The following is a 21,817-nucleotide window of genomic DNA, read 5'->3' on the forward strand; positions in this document are numbered from 1 at the left end:
ATTGATAGGAATAGTTAAAAAACAAAACATATTTTAAGACCCACCTCTGGAAGTCAGCCCTATGTATTGTGCCTAAAGATGTAAGTTCAAGAATATTCAGTGCTGTGCTCAGTAAGAACTTTTTAAATTGGGAAATGCCTCTATGCCTACCAACAGAGAAGTGGTTACATAAATTACAGTTTTGATTTGATTCCGACGTGCTGTGCAGCCATTAAAAAGAAGGCAACAGATCCATACATGCTGACGTTGAAAGCGTATCAAGATGCTATCATAAGGAAAAAAATTAAATTGCAGAATAATTCCTACTGTTTAATTCCATTTGATATAAAAAACAAAATCGAAAGTATTGTCCATATTGATTATTTCTGCAACATGCTACAAATCTGTTTCCAAATAAAGAATTGAAATGGGGAGAGGAAACAGGGCGGGGGGGGGAGAGGANCATCTTCACACACGTGCATATATGTGGACATCTTTTTAATCTTAACACAGAGAAAGCAGTCTCGGGATCCACACCAAACTTTTACCAGTGGTTATCACTACAGAGGGATGAAAAATTAGGGGGTAAAGGTTAAATTTACTTCATGTACTTCTAAGGACCTTGTTTTGTTGTTTTCCACAAAACTCATAAATTCATGTATCACTTGTATCATTTTTTTAAACAGTATTTTAAGGTGCTTGCAAACTTAACCCTATTAAATCAGAGTTGCTCAGGGCTGGCACTGCGGACATCTGGTCTGTCCTCTGCAGCATGATAGGTAGCCCAGCTTCATCTGTGGCCTCGACTCACTAGATACTGGAACACTCCCCCAACCCCAAGCAGTAGGAACAATCGAAAATGTCTCTAGACATTGCCAAATGTCCCTGGAGACACTGAGAACCTCTGTATTCAATGAAACCAGTTTATAAGCTGTCTCCCTCGAAATTTGGCCAGCATTGTCAAATTCCACTAATAATTTACAAAAGAGACCAGCTTTTGCTCATGTGGTAAATCAAGGCTGCTCTGGTTAGTACAGTCCTGTGGGCCACATTAACTCCTTCCCATCATAAACCACTACAGTAGTCTCTCTTACCTTATCATACAAGGGGATCATAAAGTAACCATTATTAGGAGCACAGTCTGTCTGGTATTTCAAAGTCCCATGCTTGGTATACAGCTTTATCTAGAAAGCAAGGAAAGCAGAAAAGTCGTAAGAGAATTAGCTAAGTACATTACGCAGAATGCATTCAGTCAGTATGCATTTGCTGAGGACCTACTATATGCTGCTATTAACACCATGCATTAGGGACAGAGAGTAAGTATTCCCANCAGTCAGCATGCATTTGCTGAGGACCTACTATATGCTGCTATTAACACCATGCATTAGGGACAGAGAGTAAGTATTCCCAAAATAATGTGATTAGAGATTTTCCTGGTTAGAAGCCATCTGAACACTACCCAACAAAAGTCAATTTTTTCAGTTTATTTTTAGTGGTTGTCTCTACATTGTCTCTATCTATACAAAATTTTCAAACTCACTGTTAATAAGGTGCTTATTAAAATGCAATCCCAAAGCCCCACTTCTGTTTCTAAACTAGAAGGTTTGGGGTGAGGGCCAAGGATCTGCATTATTACCCCAAATGATTCCCAATACTTGGGAGTAACACTCATCTAGAAACTTTTAATTTTCTCTTTTGTTTTCATTCTCAGGCAAAAACAAACCAAAAGACATTTCATATATGTCTTCTCAAGGATCTCTAAAGCTCTTGCATCCCAGGCATTTCCAAACACAATCTGTTAATCTTTTAAGATGTTCAAGCAAAGTCTGGGTCTTCCATGTACTGTGTGACCTTGGGCAAGTCATTTAACCTCCTGAGGTCCAGTTTCTTCAGGGGTAAGAAAAGAGCCACTCCCCTTCCTGGTGATTATACAGATTCTATGCATATTAAGCACCTGACAGAGAGCACGACTCAAAAAAAAAAAAAAAAAAAAAAAAAAGAGTAGTATTCTTATTATTTTACTGTATTACTGTGTTGTACTACTGACATCTCTCTGCCTTTACTTTTCTCCCAGAACCCCAAGAAACTACAAGTTGCAAAAAGCCTGCAAGGCACTTTCTGAAACCGCCTCTGCCCACACACTGAGAGGCAATCTAGCAGATGACATGGGCACCCAGCAGAACCTAGGGACCTTGCCACTGCCAGCGGGTAGATTCACTAAACACCTGACTTAAGAGCGAAAACGGCAGAGAAGCCACAGACAGAGGGGTCTTGAAGGTGATAATTATCTTCTTTAGGAAATACACAGAACTGGGTTCTGCTGTTTCTGTCCCAACGCCATTCCACAGGAACAAAAATTGGGATCTGTATCAAGGCCAGGTGAAAAACCTAGTGGGGTGTGGAACCAATTTTCGACCAGATTTGCTGAGAACCTCAGCAACCAGATTTCTAGAACATACTGGTTTAACCCTTCACTGCAGCTCTTCAGCTGCCAGAACTGGAGAAACTCGAATGTGCTTTCAGTCAGCTTTTGGGGTCTTAGTTCCACCCCCCCCGACCCAGTCCCTTCTCTATGGCATCTCCTAGCCCCTTCCTTTTTTCTCTTTCAAATCTCCTTCTCCCACCCCATCATCAGTACCCTCCTAAAATAGAGGCCAGCCCTCTGGGCCATCTATCCTGACAAGTGACCTTCCTCTTCACAAAAGCTTTCTGGGTCACAATCCCACTGGACTGATAATCATGTAACTGCATGGGGCTTTACAACTTAATAAAAAGACTTCTGCACAAATCTCTAGTGTAATTCCAATAACTACCCAGTAAGGCAATCAGGGCAGCTGATGACTCTCCATTTACAGAGGAAAAGAGAGTCCCCAAGGGAGGAATGGGGAAATTAAAAATAGAGATTCCCGGCCCCAGAGATGCCAACAGTCATGTACTGGGTCAGGACTTCTGGGAGGAGAATCAATGCCCTTTAAAAGCATCCCTGGGGGGGTTTTGAGGAGGAGTGGATTAGAACCTTTGGGGGCTCTGAGTTGTGGGACTAGGGGATAAGACTTGCAATGTCTAGGTTCTGGAATAGGGGTTTCAGGAGGTCTGAGTTTTGAGGATCTGGGGTCTGGGTCCTGCTGAGAGTGGGTTTTAAGAGATTTGGGGCCTGGATTCTGGGGACGGTCAGAGTCCCCTATCATCTTGGATCTGCATTCTCGGTTTCTGGAGGAGTTTGAGTTCTGAAGAACCTGGGGTCCTGATTTGGGGGATGCTTCGTTTTGAGTGACTTGATAAAAGCTATGAACCACCAACATCGTCACCAAAAATGTCCCTCACACCCTCCGGAGCGCACACCTCGAGGCCCCCAACCCCACTCCGCAGCTGACCCCACGACAGGAACCTCCACCCTAGAGCGACAGGGAGGGGACGCGATGGTGGAGAGCCCGCGGAAAGAGAAGCCTTCAAGGAGGCAAGGACTCCTAGAATGTGGAGCAGGTGGCAACAGCCTGGTGGATGAGGCGAGGCCACCGCAGGCCGCAGAGGTTGAGCGACTGGCCCAGGGTCACACGGTGAGCTCCGGCCCGGGCCGCGGGGTTGGGCGCTCACCTCGATGAGCGAGTAGTTGATCTCCACGTCCGACTTGACGAAGCCCCCGCAGCCCACCACGATGTCCTCGGAGCCGCGCGCCGGACCCACGCCGCTCAGCAGCAGCACCACAGCGGCGGCCACTGCCACCGGCCCCGGCGGCCCCAAATCCCCGCACGCCCGCATGGTCCGGCTTCTGCTGCCCGACCCGCCGCAGGCCTCCCGGTCCCGCCCCTTGCTCCGCGCGCGACCCACGGCTTCCTCTTCTGCCGGCTGCTGACAGCCCAGGCCCCGCCCCCCGCCGCCGCGCGTGCGCGCTCGGGCCGCAAGCCCACCGCCCCACACAAGTTAACTACGACGCATGCTCAGCAACAAAAGGAGATCATTTGTGCCCTCTGGAGGTCTGGAGGACTCCGCGCACCGTCTGGCAGGTGCCGTTGCAAGGTGCCCGAGTACAGGCGCAAACTCCAAAGTTGAATTATACTTTGGAATTCAACATCGCTGAAACTGGAAATGACTGAAGACTGTTGATCTAAGTATCGAGCAACTTTTCTGAATCTTTTTGGCTCATATATTTCACAGACGATATATAATCTCAAAAAACCCTTTAGGAACTTAAGTCGGTACATTTTTCTGTGATAAATGATCAATGCTTTTTTAAAATCAATATATAGGTCATTTAAGGTCAGCATAATGTTAGAAAAGGGCATTTAAAACTTATTTTAATTTCATCTCTAATAACATTTGTATAGGAACAAATTTGAGAGTTTTCCTCCCCTAAGCCAGAAATCAAGCAGTTAATTTATTTGGCATTGTCTGTGACCAGAAGCATGAGTTGTCGGAAAATAAGTTCAAATCTCAGCATGCTGTGTTTTTTCCCAAGACTGAATGTATACTATGACAAAAACTGAATTTAACTGCAAGTCGCCACATCAAAATAGACAAAAATTGCTTTTCTGACCCGATATTGGAATTCTTCTCTTTTGTACTAAAAAAGAATCAAGTGCTTTATTTTGATAGTTTTTATATTTTGTTTCTACATGACCAGGTAAGAGAGAAAATTTCCCACTAGAATTTGCCATTGTGACTAAGACGTAAGCAATGTACAACTATGAATCACAGCAAGTTTAAACTATGCAATGGTCAAAACTTTCATAATGGCTACAATGAAATGATACATCACTGAGTATCTCAATCATGAGCACATTTGATCTCAGTTTCTCACTCTGCATTCTCGAAATACAGTGGAATTCTCAACTCTTTGGTTATAAAGAGAAACTAGTTAAATTATTTTATTTATCATTTACTTATTTATTTTAGAGGGGGGAGGGGCAGAGGGAAAAGGAGAGGGAGACACTCAAGCAGACTCCATGTTCAGCTAGAGCCCAATGTGGGGCTTGATCTCATGACCCTGAGATCATGACCTGAGCCGAAATCAAAAGTCAGACACTTACCCAAATGAGCCACCCAGACACTCCTGGGGTTTGTTGTTTATAATTGGAACAAATTCCCCTTCTTCTCCCTAGCATGAATCCCTGGCTTGTCTTGGCAAATCCCCAGGAGGTTGAAAGCCACCAATTAAGAAATGCTGGGCTGTGGAAATTTCTTACCTTACAGAATAGGAAACAAGGAAGAGGGGAGTGTGAAGGGACTTGCCTAGGGCTCTGCACACAGCCATGTACTGTTCAGAGAATGGAAAGTAGGCTTTGGGATGCCTGAGTTCTGTTCTTGGCTCACCCAACTGATTTCCTCTGTGTTCTTCCTCACTTCCTAAACGTTCGCCTAAAATTTCCACCATTACCCTCAAATTCCTCTTCAAATATACAATAAAAGAAAGCACTAGGACTGTGGCAATGCCATTTGGGGGCAGGATCCCAGAGAGAGAGGGCTCAAGCTTCCCCCTAATTTCCATCACCCTCCACCAAAATCATCTCAAATAAAGACTTAACTTATAAATGTAAACAGTGGACCTGCCACACTCAGCTTCAAAATTGAGTTTGTACTTTGTGTCCCTGCTCTTCCAGAAGACCCAGCCAGGAGGACAGCTGAAAGGCGCGCTGACTTGGGCCCCAGACCAGGGTTAGGAAACCCAAAGGGGAAGCCCACACGGTGGAGGGCATGAAGGAGGGCAAGGGTAAAAACCTGCAGAGAAGGGGCCGGGCAGCGTGGGGAGTGCAGACGGTTTTACTGCTTTGTCCAAACTGAGTACCAGTTTGTCTGAAAAAGCTGTCTTTTCATTTCCACTGTGAAAAGAATGCATGCTTGTGGCAGAAAGAAGGAAAACACACCTTGCTTTAGGACCCAGGAGAGGAAGGCAAAGATTTGACTTCCTTCACTACTTTCCCCAACTTAAGCATATACTTTTTTTTTTTTTTTGCAAAAATACCATAGCCTATTTGTATTATAATTTCTTTTTTTCATTCAGCATGTAGCCCCCATCTTTCCATATTATATTTCTGATATGGCACTGGGAAACCCTGCTTAGTAACCTATGCATGAAATAACACGACTAATGCTAATAATCGCTAGTTTTTATTGAACATTTACTGTGTGCTGGACACGGTGCTAAACTCTTTATTAGCGATCTGAAAATCTTCCCACCACCCTGCAGACAAGTGTTGCGGGAGGGCTTTACGGGGATGTCACTGCATTTTCTGGGGCTCCAGGATCCCCTCCCCCCGTGCCCGCTCGGGCCAGCTAGAGAGCCCCCTCCAATCGCCCCTTCTCACCCCTACTCGCCCCACCCCTGCCCTGCAGCTGGACCTTGCCCTGGGTTTGGCAATCCCCGGGCTCAAATCTCAGCCAAGCATACCAGTCCCCGCCCCTTCCAGGACCCGGAGCTTGGCCGAGGAGGCTACCCAAAGACCGACGGACAGACCGCGGGGAGGACAGACGGAAGGGCAACGCGGGTGCGCCATGGCTGCGCCTGCAGAGCCCTGTGTGGGACAGGAGGTAAGTGCCCCCTCCTGCCCCACTCTTTTTCCAGGCTGGGTAGATCTCTCCGACAGCTCTCTCAGGCGGCGATACTGGGGAGGGGAGAGACCCCCAAATTCCCAGCCATAAGAACAGCATGGGAGGGCGACGCTTAAGAGATCCTGCCCCCGCCCCCAGCACCGCTAATGGGGCGTCCAGACCTCCCAGCTGCCGGTGGCCTTTGACCTCTATTTGCATAAATCTTCAGGAACCCCCCCCCTCTCTGGCTGGCTTCCTCTTTCATCCTGGCTCTTAGCAAAGGACTCTGGGGAGTGACTTTCGGGGGAGGGAATGAGAGTCGCCAACCCCCAGGATTTCAGGGGCCAAATAGTTATGGTCTTAATAATACCTGATGTTAATTGAGGGCTTATTTTGTGCCCAACATCCTATTATGTGCTTTACTGGTATTAACCCCTTGAATGCAACCCTTACAGGGAGAATCTCTTCACACCGCCCCTCCCCTTTGCAGGGAAGTAAACTGAGGCACAGGGAAGTTGAAGTTCACAGTGTTGGCCAGTGGGGAAGTGAGGAGCAGTCAAGATAGATAACGGGCACCTCCACTTTCCAGCTGGACGACAATCACCTAAGCTATTCACTTCCTGGTCCTCCACTTCCTTCTTTTTTTTTTTTTTCTTTAAGATTGTATTTATTTATGTGACAGAGATAGAGACAGCCAGTGAGAGAGGGAACACAGCAGGGGAGTGGGAGGGGAAAAAGCAGGCTCCCAGCGGAGGAGCCCGATGTGGGACTCCATCCCTGAACGCCGGGATCACGCCCTGAGATGAAGGCAGACGCTTAAGGACTGCGCTACCCAGGCGCCCCCCTCCACTCCCTTCTATGCAAAATCAGTATTGCTTTTGTATTGATAATTGCAGTGCAGTATTGATCATTGCCTCTACTTGGGGTTGATGTTATTAGCATTAAAGGAGTTGAGAATTTCAAGGTACTCTAAACAGTGCTTGGCCCATTTTCACATCAATGTTAGGAGTCCAAAAGTTTGGGGCGCCTGAGTGGCTCAGTTGGTTAAGCATCTGCCTTTGGCTCAAGTCATGATCCCAGAGTCCTGGGATGGAGCCCTGAGTCAGGCTCTCGGCTCAGCTCAGCAGGGAACCTGCTTCTCCCTTTCCCACTGCCTGCTGCTCTGCCTGCTTGTGGTCTCTCTCTGTCAAATAAATAAATCAAATCTTAAAAAAAAAAAAAAAGAGTCCAGTAGGTTGCCTTGCCTCCTACTCAGGTGGGTTTGGGACCCCTGCGTTGTACCATCACAAGGGTGACCCCGGTGTTCCCTCAGGTCTGGAACTGGACGGAGCCTGAGCCCACTGCTGTCCACCTACTGAACGTGTGCTTCCTGAAAACGGCAGGGGTCTGGGTGCCCCCTCTGTACCTCTGGGTCCTTGGCCCCATCTACATCCTCCACCTCCACCGCCATGGCCAAGGCTACCTCCGGATGTCCCTGCTCTTCAAGGCCAAACTGGTAACTGCTGCCTCCGGGAGCCTGGAAGCAGGCAGGGGTTGGGAGGTGGGGGGAGGGGAGCAGGCTGGCACCGGGCTGAGACCCCCTAGAAGTGGACATTCCTCCTTTCAAGGAGCACGCAGTGTGGGGACAAGAAGGGAACCTGGTCGTCAAACAGAGCAATACTCCTAAGGCTACAAAGGCAAATCTCTGGAACAAGATCTGCCCCAGACGGATTTGGTGATCATAAAATCCATGCGTCTGCAGACACACGCATCTGGACCCTCGTATGTTCCTGGCCAGTTTATGAATACCATAACCTGGCATTGCCCCAAAGTGTGCAATGTCTCCTCCTGGGGTCCACGAGGTGATTTGAGGATTGCGTTGGGGTGAACTTTTTCAGTTTTTTAACAGTCATGCGTTGATTTTTATGCTTCTCCACTGGGAGTTCTAAAAACCAGGTCTTAAAATTGTTATATATTTGTCTTCGTGTGTTACAAAACACTGGCATTCCACCTGTGAGCCTTTCTGCTCATCTGCCCCCTTCTCCAGACTTCTACAAGAACGTCCTTCAAGGTTCATTTATTCCTGTGACACCTTGTCAATTTTTGTCCTATTGCTGAACACTTATCAAGTGGTTGCCACACTCTTCCTGAAAGGCCAGATAGTATATCTGAGGCTTTGAGCGTCTTGTGGTCTCCACCCCAACCATTCTGCAGCAGGAAAGCGGCTACAGACAACACTGAATGAGTAGACATCACTGTGTTTCAAGTCACATTTTATCGATAGTCACTGAAATTTGAATTTCGTATAACTTTCACATGTCATGACATAGTATACTTTTTTTTTGAGTTTTGTTCAATGATAGAAAAATGTCAAAACCAGGGGCGCCTGGGTGGCCCAGTCAGTTTAAGCCTCCAACTCTTGATCGCACCTCAGGTCTTGATCTCAGGGTCGTGAGTTCAAGCCCTGCATTGGGCTCCACACTGGGCATGGAGCCTACTTAAAAAAAAAAAAAAAGAAACATGTCAAAACCATTCTTAGCTCACAGGTGATACCAAGACAGGCAGCGTGTCAAACTCAGCCTGCCGGTAGTAGTTTGAGCCCTGCTTTACACTAACTGAGGTGCTTGCAGTAGTTTTTTTTTTTTTTCTCAAATGTTATGTTAGTCACCACACAGTACATCATTAGTTTTTGATGCAGTGTTCTGTGATTCATTGTTTCTTCAATGCGCCCAGGTCCCATCTTCTCTCTCGTCTGCGTGCACTGTGTCACGTTCTCTCGTTCGAAAGAGACCACCGCATCTTAGAGAAGGGTCTAGGGACATACCAGTCCCAACAGAGAGTTTCTCCTTGATTTAATAGGAGGGTTCAAAAGGCACTTGAAGAGAGTGGAACTTATTCACCTGCTGAGCGAATGTCGTTTCATGCCACTTCTCTATACCTAAGGCGTCTCTCCTGTGCACTCTGGCGCACCCAAGAAACACTGGGTTGGCTCAGGCCCCTGTGGCACATTATTTGTGGACACTTACAGGTCAAGATCCATCTGCAGCAGCCCTACTGCTTTTCCTGAAGCATCTCTACACTGGCACTGTTAAATTATAACACTGGTACCTTAACAGGTATTTCATCCAGAGCCGCTGTCCAGTTGGGCACAGGGTCACTGTCCAGTTCGCCATCGCCTTTCTTCTTGCCCACCAGCCTGATCTAAGCCTGTTTCCCAGGTGCTCGGGCTCGCCCTCATAATCCTGTGCACCTCCGGCGTGTCTGTGGCTCTCTGGAGAATCCAGCGGGGAACGCCCCAGGCCCCGGAATTCCTCATTCGTCCCACCGTGTGGCTCACCACAATGGTAATTATGACCCAGGCTTGCTGGGCTTGCTTCTGGCTGTGGCTTTTCCCACCCTGGTGGAGGGCGTGGGGCAGAGCGGGGCTCCTCTTCTCCCTCCCCACCTTAAGGGGCCCATCCTGACTCTCCTGTCCAGACCTTCGCCATGTTCCTGATCCACATGGAGAGGAAGAAGGGCGTCCGGGCATCGGGGGTGCTGTTTGGATACTGGCTGCTCTGCTTTCCCTTGCCAGCTACCAGTGCCGCCCAGCTGGCCTTGCAAGGGGTAAGTGGAGGCCCAGGGGGACCGATATGCCAGTTTCAAGCCTTGCGTCCCATCCTTCCTCCTCGCCTTTCCACACACGACTTATTGTCTACACAGAGACACACACCACTGTTGCTTAAACTCCAGCAATGCACCAATGCACTCCCTCACACAGGTGCACACATCCTCCCATACATTTTTCATGGACACAAATTCCCGCTGCTTGACACGTGCACGTCACACACTTTACTTGCACCCCCAACACACACCTGTATGCCCCCCTTTGTGCATCACACAACCACAGACTAAGACCCACACACCTGCACACAGCCATCCACACTTGCTGCCAGCCAGTGTGTCCGTGTCTTCAAACTCCCACGTGACTCAGGCATGTGTGTCCCACATTCCCACCCTGCACATCCATTCCCACATCCTCCCACGTGCCCCCTCCGCCCCCCGCCCCGGGCACTGGCACACTGTTGGTTCACAACCGTGGGAGTGTCCCCGGTAAAATCTGAAAGTGGCCCCGTACACAGGGCAGGGCACTCCAGATGGTAAAGGGCAGGGTTAGTGAGCAAGAGGACTTACAAGGCTTGTCCCAGGTGCTGCAAGAGAAGGAGATCTCTGCACCTGCCTTCCAGAACCTTCGAGTATAGAGGCCTTAATGGGGTTCAGTCACATCTATGTCCAGATGGTCTCCACGACATGTTACTCTTTCAAGTTTGTATTCTTGCAAAGGCGCCTAGTGTGGGAAGAGTGGGTGGAAGTTACGTTCCAAGGAAAGGGGAGGCAGTAAGGAGCCTGGCATTGTCCCCCTCCTGTGGCCTCCTCCAAAACACACCTGCACACACTCTTTCTGTCCGTGCATACACATTTCCCCTCCTCCCTTATCCTCACCCACGCTCTCATCCACAGGGACATGCTCATTCTGCATCCCCACCCATCATTCCGTTAACTGTCCTGGGAAGTCACATTTGCGTGTGAAGGGACACATGGATCATTTTATCTGCAAAGAGAAAATTAGCCTAGGCCAGGGTTTTTCACCCTCAGGACACAGTGGGCAAGAAGAGACGGGCAGGGGTAGCCCTTCTTGCACTGTGGGGTGTTGAACAGCATCCCCGGCCTCCACCCACTAGATGCCAACAGCACACCTCCCCTTCTGGTGACCCAGAGTGTCTACGGACAGAGCCAGACGTCCCCCGGTGGACAGATTTGCCCCAGTTGAAAACTGCTTGCATAGACGGCCACACAAGACATCTGATCCTGAGACCCACTGCACAGGCTGTAGCTCATGATTTCTCCAGCTAAATGGCTGCTCCATCCTGGTCCTGAAAGGCAAAGCCAGAGGAACACCATTCTGTCCTCGAGGACAGATGTTTACAAAGTAATCTTTGTAACTGAGTTTGTAACTGATGGGAAAATTCCACAGGCCATCCACTGATTTGTGAAAAGCAACGTTCCCACAGTTGACGGACACAGCACTGAAATAATAATATTGCGACCACCCATGCTCTGGAACCCCAACCACGAGCCGGGCCCTGCGGAAGGCTTCCATCATGGCTTCATTGGATTCTCACAAGAACGCGCTATGGCAGATTCTAACAGTCCCGTTTTAAAGATGAGGCAATCAAAGCTAAGAATTGCTAACGGCTTCCTCAAGGTCACACAGCCCAGGAGTGCAGAACCCAAGTCCATCTCCCCCAGATTCAGAACAAACTTCCTGATAGAAACAGTGGTAAAAATGGCAGTAGAGGGAAGGTGGGCCATAATGTAGTTGGAATATCAAATTGTCTACTCTCTGCAAAAAACAGAAACAGAAGAGTATAGAAATCCAGTGGAGGAATTGCAGTTTGAAACTTGGGCTCTTGTTTTAAGCCACAAAAACTCAACTCACATTAGCTTAAGGGAGGAAGAGTCCAAAGGAATTTATTAGCTCATAAAAGGGGGATCTCCTGGGCTTAGCTGATGCAGGTGTCCAGATGACACCAGATCTCCATTTCTCTCTGTCTCTTGGCTCTGCCATGTTAGGTTCACTCCCCAGTGGGGTGGCAAGAAGAGCCACCAATTGCTCCAGACCTATGTTCTGCCAATGTAGCAAACTGGATGGAAGATCTCCCAATGGTTCTAGCTCTCACTGGCCGAGTGTGGGTCTGGTGTCCATTCCTAACGCAATCACAGTAGCCGGGGGACGGGAACATACTCCTTGATCAGACCTCAGTCATCTGCCCAGCCTGGAATGGAGTCAGTGCTGCATAAACCACACACCTGAGCATGGGAAAGCAAATTAAGGTGCTCTGATCCGAGGGGCAGCGGACGCCAAAGCAATCGTGGCGTGACGTGGCAGCAAAAGCTCGTGGTTTGGATCAGATCCTCTGCATGTCCTTGAGCAAGGTGTTGTCGCTTCTTTGAGCCCTGGTCTCCACGTGAGCAAACAGAACAAGGAAACTCCAGCTGGGGTCAGGGTGGGGAAGGACTTGATGAGACAATGTTGATAAAGACTGCTGCACAAGGGCACCTGGGTGGCCCAAGCAGTTGAGCATCTGACTCCTGATCTCAGCTCAGGTCTTGATTTCAGGGTCGTAAGTTTAAGCCCAGCACTGGGCTCCACACTCGGTGTGGAGCCTACTTAAAAAAAAAGAAAAAGAGTCCTGCATAGGCACAAGGCAGAGTAAATACATGCTCAATAAAACCAGTTGCCTTCTGCTTTTTAAAAAAGATTAAATTTATTTGGAGGGGGGGAGCACGAGCAGGGGGAGAGGCAGAGGGAAAAGGAGAGAAATAATCTCAAGCAGACTCCCTGCTGAGCACGGAGCCCAATGCAGGGCTCGATCTCATGACCCTGAGATCTTTACCTGAGCCAAAATCAAGAGTCAGACACTCAATCGATTGAGCCACCCAGGCACCCCAAAACCAGTTCCCTTCTCAAACCAGAAAACACCGGCCACGAGGAAGCAGAATGGGAGATGGGGGTAGGGGCTGGCGTGGAGAAAGGCGTTCCTTCGTGGCACAAGGAGGAAGGAAAAGTATCCCCCCAAAGCACATTCCAGGGGTTGTGGCCAATTATCACCTGGCTAAGGAGAAACACCTGTCCACCATTTGTACAGTCAGAATGTGTGTAAGTCAGGTATTCATCCATCGGGACGCCAGGAATGCGGGGACCCTGGCTTTCAGATCCCCATGGCTCTGACTCCCCGCCTGGGCACTGCTCTTCGTCTCAGAAACCCCACTCAGCCTTGACCTTCTCTCCCCTAACAGGTATCCTGCCCAGTCTGTGCTCTTCGCTGGCGTCGGGCTCAGACTTCAGCATGCCACACTCAGGGGGCCCTCTGCTTTCTCTCCCACAGGGTTTCCAGAATGACCCCTTCTACCACCTGTCGACCTACCTGTGCTTATCGCTGGTGGCGGCCCAGTTTGTGCTGTCCTGCCTTGTCGATCACCCCCCCTTCTTCCCTGAAGATCCCCAGCAGCCTGTAAGTTGCCGTGCGTCCAACCTGGTGCCTCCCTTGTCCCTGTTCTACTTCTGGTCTCGGTCCCCCTGTGGGACAGAAGGGAGTGAAACCAAAGCACAGGCCTTTAATAATGTTTTTTTCTCATTCTTTCATTTAGCAGAACGGGTGTTGTATATCTACTCTATGCCATGGGTTCGCCAACTTTTTCTGATCAGAGCAAGATAGACAATATTTTAGGCTATGTGGGCCATATGGTTTCCATGACAGCTATTCAACTTTGCTGTTGTACATTAAAGGAGCGTGGCTGTGTTCCAATAAAACTCTATTTGCAGAGACACACAGTGTGCGGCATCTGGCCTGGGGACTGCAGTCTGCCAGCCTCTGCTCTATGCCCCAGCTAGGTGCCGAGGATCTAGGATGAACATGTGGATGGGGTCCCCGTCCCCATGCAGCTAACAGCCAACTCAAGGGACCAGACATTAACCACATAATTCTACAAACACGTGTGAAATTATAACTGGGACAAGTGCCCTGCAGGAGAAATTCATGGCCCCTTAACCGCTCTGTGTCATGGTAGCCCTGAGCTAGCCTGTGAAATCAGGAAAGAATTTTCCGAGGGAGAGATTACCTCAAAAAAAAAGCNTAACCGCTCTGTGTCATGGGTAGCCCTGAGCTAGCCTGTGAAATCAGGAAAGAATTTTCCGAGGGAGAGATTACCTCAAAAAAAAAGCTCAGCTATGTGAGTAATCAAGTGAAAAGTACAGTAGAGCTTTTCCGTTGTATGAGAGTGGAAGAAAAAAATAAAAAATTGATAATGAGCTGTGATGGCAAACAGGCAGTCTTGTGCCCTATTGGTGAAGGGTGTAGATGCATGGGAATTTTCTGGAGCAGCAGGCAAGATCTCAGGACCGATCCCTCTGCACCTTCTCGCCATATTCCCTGAGGGATATTGTCGAGAATGTTGGTGTCTGTGTCATGCATGTTCCTGCTTTGAGAACTTCTTGGTCTCAGTATTAATAATAGTTGCCTCTCTGGGAAACTGTTCTTGTGGATGCTGTCGGACTTGTGGCATAGTCCCTTTTCGCCTTGCCTGCTGGGAAGCACCAAGCCCAGTGGTGTCCACGTCCGACAAGTAGGCAGGGCATGTCAATGAGCCCTCTCAGTACCAAGCTCATGGTCCGTTCATCCTGTCTTCCTGACCTTGGCTCCCTTGCCTTACACCAGCCATGGAACGTGAGATCGAGTCCTCCCTCCACCCTGTCTCTTGTCTTTACAGAATCCATGTCCAGAGACTGAAGCTTCCTTCCCTTCCAGGGTCATGTTCTGGTGGGTTTCTGGGTAAGTAAAGTCAAAGGAAAGGGGGTGAGATGGTGCCCCCCGCCCCGCATCTGCTGCCCTTATTCATCATCACAGCTCTCCCCCGAGACGTTTCCTTCTAAGCCTATCCTCCCAGCCTCGTTGCTTTCTTCTTCCCAGCCACGTTGCTTCTTGGTCAGATTTCAATGTGCCCAATATCCACATCCCATTCCCATTCCCCCACTAGAGTGAGGTCTGGGTTTGAGTCCCGGCTCTTGGTCTCAGCCAGCCCATATGGCAAACATTCAGAGTCTCAGTTTGCCCCTCTGTATAAGGGGAACAACTCTACCTTCATTAAATGTAAATTGCTTAGTGCTGGTACACAGCAGGTGCTCAACAAAATCATACCAATTACTCGGCTTCATGCATTCCACCAACACCTAAGAAGCACCTACTATGTGCTAAACCCCAGGGCTGAGGAGGTTAAAGACCGCATTTTTACTCCCCAGAGGCCCTCAGGCTGGTGGAGAAGACAGATGTTTCTCCAGGGCCCACGCTGAGGGTGTGCCCACCTGCTGGGTCCCCTCTTGGCAACACTGCAGTCAGATCTTGGTAGCATCTGGATTTGAATCCTAGCCCCACCACTTCCTGGCTGTGTGACCCTGGGCAAGCTACTTAACCGCTCTGTGTCTCAGTCCCTGTGCCTGTAAAATGAGGATAATAAAAGTATCTACCTTGTAGGGTTGTGAGGATCAAGTGAAGTCAGTCTTGCGAGGCACTTAGCACAGTGTCTGGCCCTTAATGAGTATTGTACAAAGTGGTTGTTAAATACACGAGGAATAGGATGCCCTGGAGGGAGGAATAGGTGGGAAGTGCACACAGGTTTGCTGACCAGCTCTAGAGAGGACCTAGCCCTCTGTCTCCCAAACGTGGCATTTATGGACCGTTCTTTAAGCTTTTTGCCTTATTGGAGTATTATTTTCCTCTCTTAATGTCTTTCTTCTGGAAATCAACTCACTTTTTCTACTTCTATAAACTTTTTTTTTTAAGATTATTTATTTATTTATTTAACAGAGATAGACAGTCAGCGAGACAGGGAACACAAGCAGGGGGGAGTGGGAGAGGAAGAAGCAGGCTCCCAGCGGAGGAGCCCGATGTAGGACTCGATCCCAGTACACTGGGATCACGCCCTGAGCTGAAGGCAGACGCCTAACGACTGCGCTACCCAGGCGCCCCTCATAAACTTTTTTAAAAGGAAACTTTCTATCACTGCCAGGTTGGAAAAATCTATTAAATCACTCGCCATGTAGCTCTCCTCCCCCCAAAATTCCAGTGAAAACCAAGCCATGTTAATAACTTCTAGATCAGCACTAGATTGCCTGACTTTGCCCTGGGTTAAATGAAAAAAAGAAACTTGGAGGGGCGCCTGGATGGCCCAGTCGGTTAAGCATCTGACTCTTGATTTTGGCCCAGGTCATAATCTCAGGGTATTGACATTGAGCCCTGCATTGGGCTCTGTGCTGGGCATGGAGCCTGCTTAAGATTCTCTCTCCTCCTTCTGCCCCCCCATCTCTAAAAACAAAGAAAAAGGAGCTTGGAAAGTCTCAGACTGGGAACTAAGGACCAGCATCAAATAAGACCTTCTCCTTGGTATTATCAGAAAGATCACAGAGATCTGAGAAGCAAGCAACACTCCCACTGTAGAAATCTATAGTAATTAATTTCTTGGGTATGTGTGTTAATTCGCAAACTGGCTGCCATACCTGGAGGGCAAGGAGAGACTGAAGAAGGAGGTAAGCGATTCCTACTGGCAGGTGGCAGCTTTAATAAGTGAGGGGACTTACGAGGCTTGTCCTGGGTGGCCACAAGACGAGTGGATCTCTGCCCCTGCCGGCCAGAATCTTAGTTTATGTGGAGGGCTCAACGGGGTTCGGTCACATCTACCGTCCAGACGGTCTCAGCAACACATTGCGCTCTCAAGGCTGCTTCCTTGCAACGGTGTTTAGTGCAGGCAGAGTGGGCAGAACATACATTCCAAGGACAGAGGAGGGGTGAGGAGACTCCAATTGCCCACGTCCACCTTATGGGACAACCGGAGGTCATATCCTCTCCGTGACCTCCTCCAACACTGCGCCATCTACAATCATCTCATGTGCTCGTCTTAAGTGTTGGGAAACTCTTTCATTTTCAAGTAAGAAAATGGAGGTCTACTAATAGGAAGTGACTTGCCCAAGGTCACAGAGCTGGTAAGTGGCTTCATCTGACAAATCTTTTGCCCTATGTCAGGTGGCGAGGATATGAGAAGGAGAATAAAGGTAAATACTCTTTGTCCCCATGGAGCTTACCATCCAATGTAGGAGAAAGACACTCAATAAATAATCAGACCAAAAAAGTAAATCATAATTGCAGCAAGCATTATAAAGAAAAGCTCAGGAAAGGAGTTTATAACGGGGAAAGCTGTGGGGGGAGTTCAGGTGTCCAACTCTGGGCTTCTGACCCCTAGGGAGGTTTATTTCTATTGCCACGCAGGTCGTCCCGTGGTTAAGTCATTTAATCTCTCTGAACCTCTCTTTTTTTTCCTCATCTATAAAATGGGTCAATAGTTATTGCATGAGATTTAATGAGATGCTCTTTGTAAACTGAGAAGTGCCCCACAAATGTTAGGTGTGGTTAGGTTAATTGCTTTCATTTTCCTGAGGGGCCCGCAGAGGTGCAGAGAGGTAAAGTGACTTACTCAGGTTCACGCAGCTACCAGGTCAGGACCCTGCAGTGGGAATGGCAGCGGGACCTTGCCTTGGTGACCTTCTTTTACAGGCTGGTCTGGAGGGGCTACAGAAGGCCACTGGGGCCAGAAGATCTTTGGTCACTTAGCCGAGAAAACTCCTCAGAAGAACTTGTTTCCCAGCTCGAAAGGGAGTGGACAAGAAACCGCAATGCAGCCCAGCGGTGAGTGTGTGAAAAATGAGAGCGTGGCCCCATGCCTGGTCAGCGAAGTTCATCATCTGGCCCCAAATACAGCCCCAGACACTACTCTGGGCTTCACTGCCATAGTCCTGCCAGCAGATCTGGCATTAACTGACCAGGGTCAAGGGACGTTTCCTCCCAGAGTGCTTTGCAGGCTCCCAAAGGACACAGTGGGTGCTCCTCAGGACCCCCAGAAGGAAGCTTGAATGGGGGGATGTCAGGCAGGAAACAGGCGGGTGCGGGGAGTGGGGGAGTGGAGGGTTGGGTGGTGGTTTATAACATACACGCAGTTACTTACTATTTAACCTGAAGGACTGGTTTCCTGGTCCTCAGTTTTCTTATCTGTTCAATGGGCATGCCATCAGGCCCTGGCTCATAGCTCATGGGGGAGGGAAAAAAAGGATTTTGGAAAAGAATTTAGTAAATACCTCAAAACTGGTAAAAGCTCAAACAGTATCCGTTATGCAGAGGATTTCAAGCTTGTTCTAGTCCTGTCCACTCTGCCTCACTCCTGCCCTCTGTGGCATCTCTGGAAACTTCTGTCATCCCCTCTGACGCTGAGGAACCCAGTGTGGGAACCTCTGACCTACAGAAAAGAGCAGTCAACATAGGATTCGTTAAACGTGAGTTAAATGCAGTCTTACCATTGAGTAGCTGATGACCTTGGACAAATCCCATGACCTTGGTGTTTCAGGGGACAGACAAAAGTGACCTAGCTCTGTGGGAAGAGTTACAGGGTTCCCCTGTATACTCTAGGATTTCTGGTGGTTGTTGTAGATAGCTGAATCCTCCAAATTAGAAAAAGGGAGAGAGAAACTGTCTATTGGCTCACACAGCTGAGAAGGTAGTCTAGCCTCAGGTGTGGCTGGATCCAAGGACTTGCATAATATGTCCAAATTCTTTCTATCTCTCAGCTCAGGTGATGTCTGTTGCATCGACCTGTGTCATATCCCGCCAGTGTGGCAACTCCAGCAAAATGAGTGTCTCTCCTAGCATCCATATAGAAAATGCTAAGGACGACCTCTGATTGGCTGGCTCGATGAGTCATGTGCCAATCAGGGACCAATCCCATGGCCCGGGGGCAGGACCCCCCCCCCACTTGGCAGTCCCTTCAGAGCCACGGTAGGGTGTGATTCCACAAAAGCGGTAAATGATAGGAGCAAATCAAAACAGCAACTCACTCTCCAGGCATCCAGGCATATCTTGATGTCCTCCCCTCCACTCATGCAAGATTGTTAAGTGGCAGAATTCTTTCAAAAGGGTCCTCGAGGTCCTGCCCGCTCTCTGCCAGCTGTGACCTCCCCTAGGGGCATGAGAACTTGGGATAGAAACATTCTTCACAACAGTTTAAGAATCCATAGCAATTGACAGAAAGAAAGGAGGAAAGCATGGCCAGACGGAGATCCAGCTCAGTTATTTTCAGAGCTGACTGATTACACACAGAGAGAACTTTGGCTTTCTTTCCTAAGTATGTTGCAATTCTGTGGGGAAGGGAGAGGGCGTCATCCTGAGAGGTCAGGAACCAGCCACCTGCCGACCAGATGAGGTTCATAAGGGTATGTTTGTTCCACTTGGTGTTTACTGTTGTTATTTGGGACCTTTTTTTTTTTTAAGTTGCCAACATTTAAAACATTAGAGACTTCATGTAAAAATCTGGAATTCTGGTCTCTTTTAAAGTAGACTGGCAGGGGACACCTGAGTAGCTCAGTTGGTTAAGCGTAGGACTCTTGATTTTGGCTCAGGTCACGATCTCAGGGTTGTGAGATCAAGCCCCGCATTGGGCTCTGCACTCAGTGGGGAGTCTGGTTGAGATTCCCTCTCTCCTCTCCCTCTGCCCTCCCCCTGCTTGCGCTCGCTCTCCAAAATAAATAAATAAATCTTTTAAAAAAACGAAAAAATAAAGGAGGCTGGCAGTGCCGGGTCACATCCCTAAATGGCAACAAAGGAGTGGATCTGGGTAGCAGCTGCCCCAGTGGACAGGGCACATGCTCTTTGACTTGCCACAGTCTGCACCCCTCCCTTTTGTTCCCCCAACCTGGACCTGGCCACTCGCCCACACCCCCTGCCTCTTCCTGTGGTCATTTGCTAGTCCTGCCATTCTAGAGACCTCTCTCATGATGGAACGTGAGACCCGCTGGGAAGGAAGAAGCTGGTTACTGAGCCTGCAGGTTGAACACAGCGATTCAGAATTCTGGGGCAAGCAGTCAGAGCAGAACAGAGCAAAACATCCAGCTGGAAAGAGGCCTTCACAGTCACCTCCTGGCCCACCCCATTTAACAGATGGAAACACTGAGGCTCAGGGGGGAGGGGTCCGAGCAGGCATTTGAATCTCAGGCTCCTGGCTCCCAGGCAGGTTCTGTCCACCAGACCAGCTTGCCTTCCTCCCTTCCACACATCATTATAACTTTATGCACCAGGCACGCCCTTGGCACATGTCACACATCTGTTTTTTCCCATTCATTTGGCAAGTATTTATTGAGTGCCTACTGCGTTCAGGAGCTGAATGTGGGGAAAATACAAGCGAAGTCCACCCACCTGGCATTCTAACAAGACGCATAAAGGTGAGGGCTGCAGAGGGTGAGCGCAGCTTTGAAGGGAATGAACAAAACGATGGGCTGATGAGGAGGGGTGGCCAGGTGACAAGAAAGTGACATCTTTTTGGCATTCAAGACCCAAACACCAATGTGTTTCTGAGCAGCAGGCCATGCCCTGCTCAGCAACAGACCCTCCAGAGACACCAAACCAAACAAGAAGCTGGGCCGTTGGTCAAGGGGCAAGGCCTTGGCTTAGTGAAGTTCTGGCCCCCAGTGCTCACCAAGGTTGGGTTTTTTTTTTTTTCCTTCTTTCTAAAAATGTTTGTGAGTGGGGTTCACAAAGAGGTGCTATGTGCACCACAAATTGAGATCTGGGCTCAAATCCCTGCTCGGTCCTCACTGTGTGACCTCAAGCAGCTGCCACCAGCTCTCAGAGCCTCCACATCCTCCTAGGTACAACAGGGAGCCCGTGACAGCCACCAGGCAGGGAGTCAAGAAAAATCAGTAATGGGGACAGGCAAAGGGCTGATCCCAGGGCCTGGCCCCAGGTCCCAGCTCTGTAAACAGGCACTGAAATTACTGCTAACCCCAGAGGTTGTCAGAGCTGGAAGGAGCGCAGAGTGGGACCAGCCCGGTCCTTTCATGCACGAGGACACAGAGGCCCAAAGAGGGCAGTCATCTGCCCGAGGCCACGCAGCCCCTGGGCTCTCAGCAGCTGAGGACCTGCCCAGCTGGCTCCCCCCAGCCCCAGCTTCCACCTTTAGCTTCATCCAGACCGAGAGGGCCAGGGCAATGGACGTCAGCTGTGATTCTAAACTGGTTCTAGACCAGCTCTAAACCACCTCCTGGCTAGCCACTTGTGGGAGGGAAGAGGGGGAGCTGCATCAGCGACTCACAAAGTGCCTGGGCTCTGAAGGCACAGAGTGGGGATCAAATCCCAGGGCTTCAGCTTCCCCGCTACGGGCCCTTGGACAAGTTCCTTCTAAACCTTCATCTCTTCATCTGTGAAATGGGCGTGACACCTCGCCTGCCAGCTTCCTCGGAGGACTAGGGCGTGCCTGGCACACAGGAGGTGCTCAATGCATGTGCATTCCCATCATCAGCCAGAACGCCTTAGGGCTGCCCGCCTGCCCGGCCCCTCCCCCGCCCAGTTGTCTCATAAAGGGGTCCTCAGGGGACAGAGAAGAACAGGTGAGGGAGCACAGCTGGATCCACACCCACTTGTCCCCCTTGCCAGGAAAATGGCCCTGTGATTCCTGGTCTTACTGGACGCTCAGCACCCACCTCTGACAATATTTAAAAGGACCGTCTTAGTCCATTCGCGCGGCTCTAACAAAATACCATAGACTGAGCGTCTGATTGACAACGGAAACTGATTTCTCACAGTTCTGGAGGCTGGGCAGTCCAAGATCAAACCGCCACCATGCGGTGTCTGGTGGGGCCTGCTTCCTGCTTCCTAGACGGCTGTGTCTGTGCTCTGTCCTCACTTGGCGGGAGGAGGAAGGC

At 49.3% G+C, this 21,817-nt stretch overlaps 2 protein-coding genes and 1 long non-coding RNA gene across 3 annotated transcripts in view; 1 reads left to right on the top strand and 2 right to left on the bottom strand.

The window, feature by feature from the left end:
* Nucleotides 1–3,828, bottom strand: part of LOC100464689 (nodal modulator 1) — a 65,936-nt gene extending 62,108 nt beyond the window's left edge. Inside the window, exons 1-2 of the mRNA XM_034670321.1 lie at nt 3,574–3,828; nt 1,074–1,163 (exon numbers count right to left, since the gene is read on the bottom strand). Coding sequence (XP_034526212.1) covers nt 1,074–1,163; nt 3,574–3,738 — 255 coding nt within the window. The 5' untranslated portion in view covers nt 3,739–3,828. The remainder of the gene's footprint in view (nt 1–1,073; nt 1,164–3,573) is intronic.
* A 2,479-nt stretch (nt 3,829–6,307) lies between these two features.
* The window catches only part of ABCC6 (ATP binding cassette subfamily C member 6), a 52,172-nt gene continuing 36,662 nt past the window's right edge, over nt 6,308–21,817 (top strand). The window contains exons 1-7 of the mRNA XM_002927004.4: nt 6,308–6,504; nt 7,817–7,999; nt 9,702–9,827; nt 9,961–10,089; nt 13,413–13,538; nt 14,794–14,855; nt 17,628–17,759. Coding sequence (XP_002927050.2) covers nt 6,469–6,504; nt 7,817–7,999; nt 9,702–9,827; nt 9,961–10,089; nt 13,413–13,538; nt 14,794–14,855; nt 17,628–17,759 — 794 coding nt within the window. The 5' untranslated portion in view covers nt 6,308–6,468. The remainder of the gene's footprint in view (nt 6,505–7,816; nt 8,000–9,701; nt 9,828–9,960; nt 10,090–13,412; nt 13,539–14,793; nt 14,856–17,627; nt 17,760–21,817) is intronic.
* LOC105241050 lies at nt 8,922–21,727 on the bottom strand. Its single transcript, XR_002144194.2, has 8 exons — nt 21,596–21,727; nt 18,959–19,080; nt 18,206–18,363; nt 13,452–13,603; nt 12,334–12,519; nt 10,966–11,396; nt 10,657–10,810; nt 8,922–8,980 (listed from the first exon to the last, which is right to left on the bottom strand). It is a non-coding gene; the product is annotated as an uncharacterized LOC105241050 (long non-coding RNA).

Source organism: Ailuropoda melanoleuca, chromosome 10 (assembly GCF_002007445.2).
Source record: "Ailuropoda melanoleuca isolate Jingjing chromosome 10, ASM200744v2, whole genome shotgun sequence".
Taxonomy (NCBI): Eukaryota; Metazoa; Chordata; class Mammalia; order Carnivora; family Ursidae; genus Ailuropoda; species Ailuropoda melanoleuca.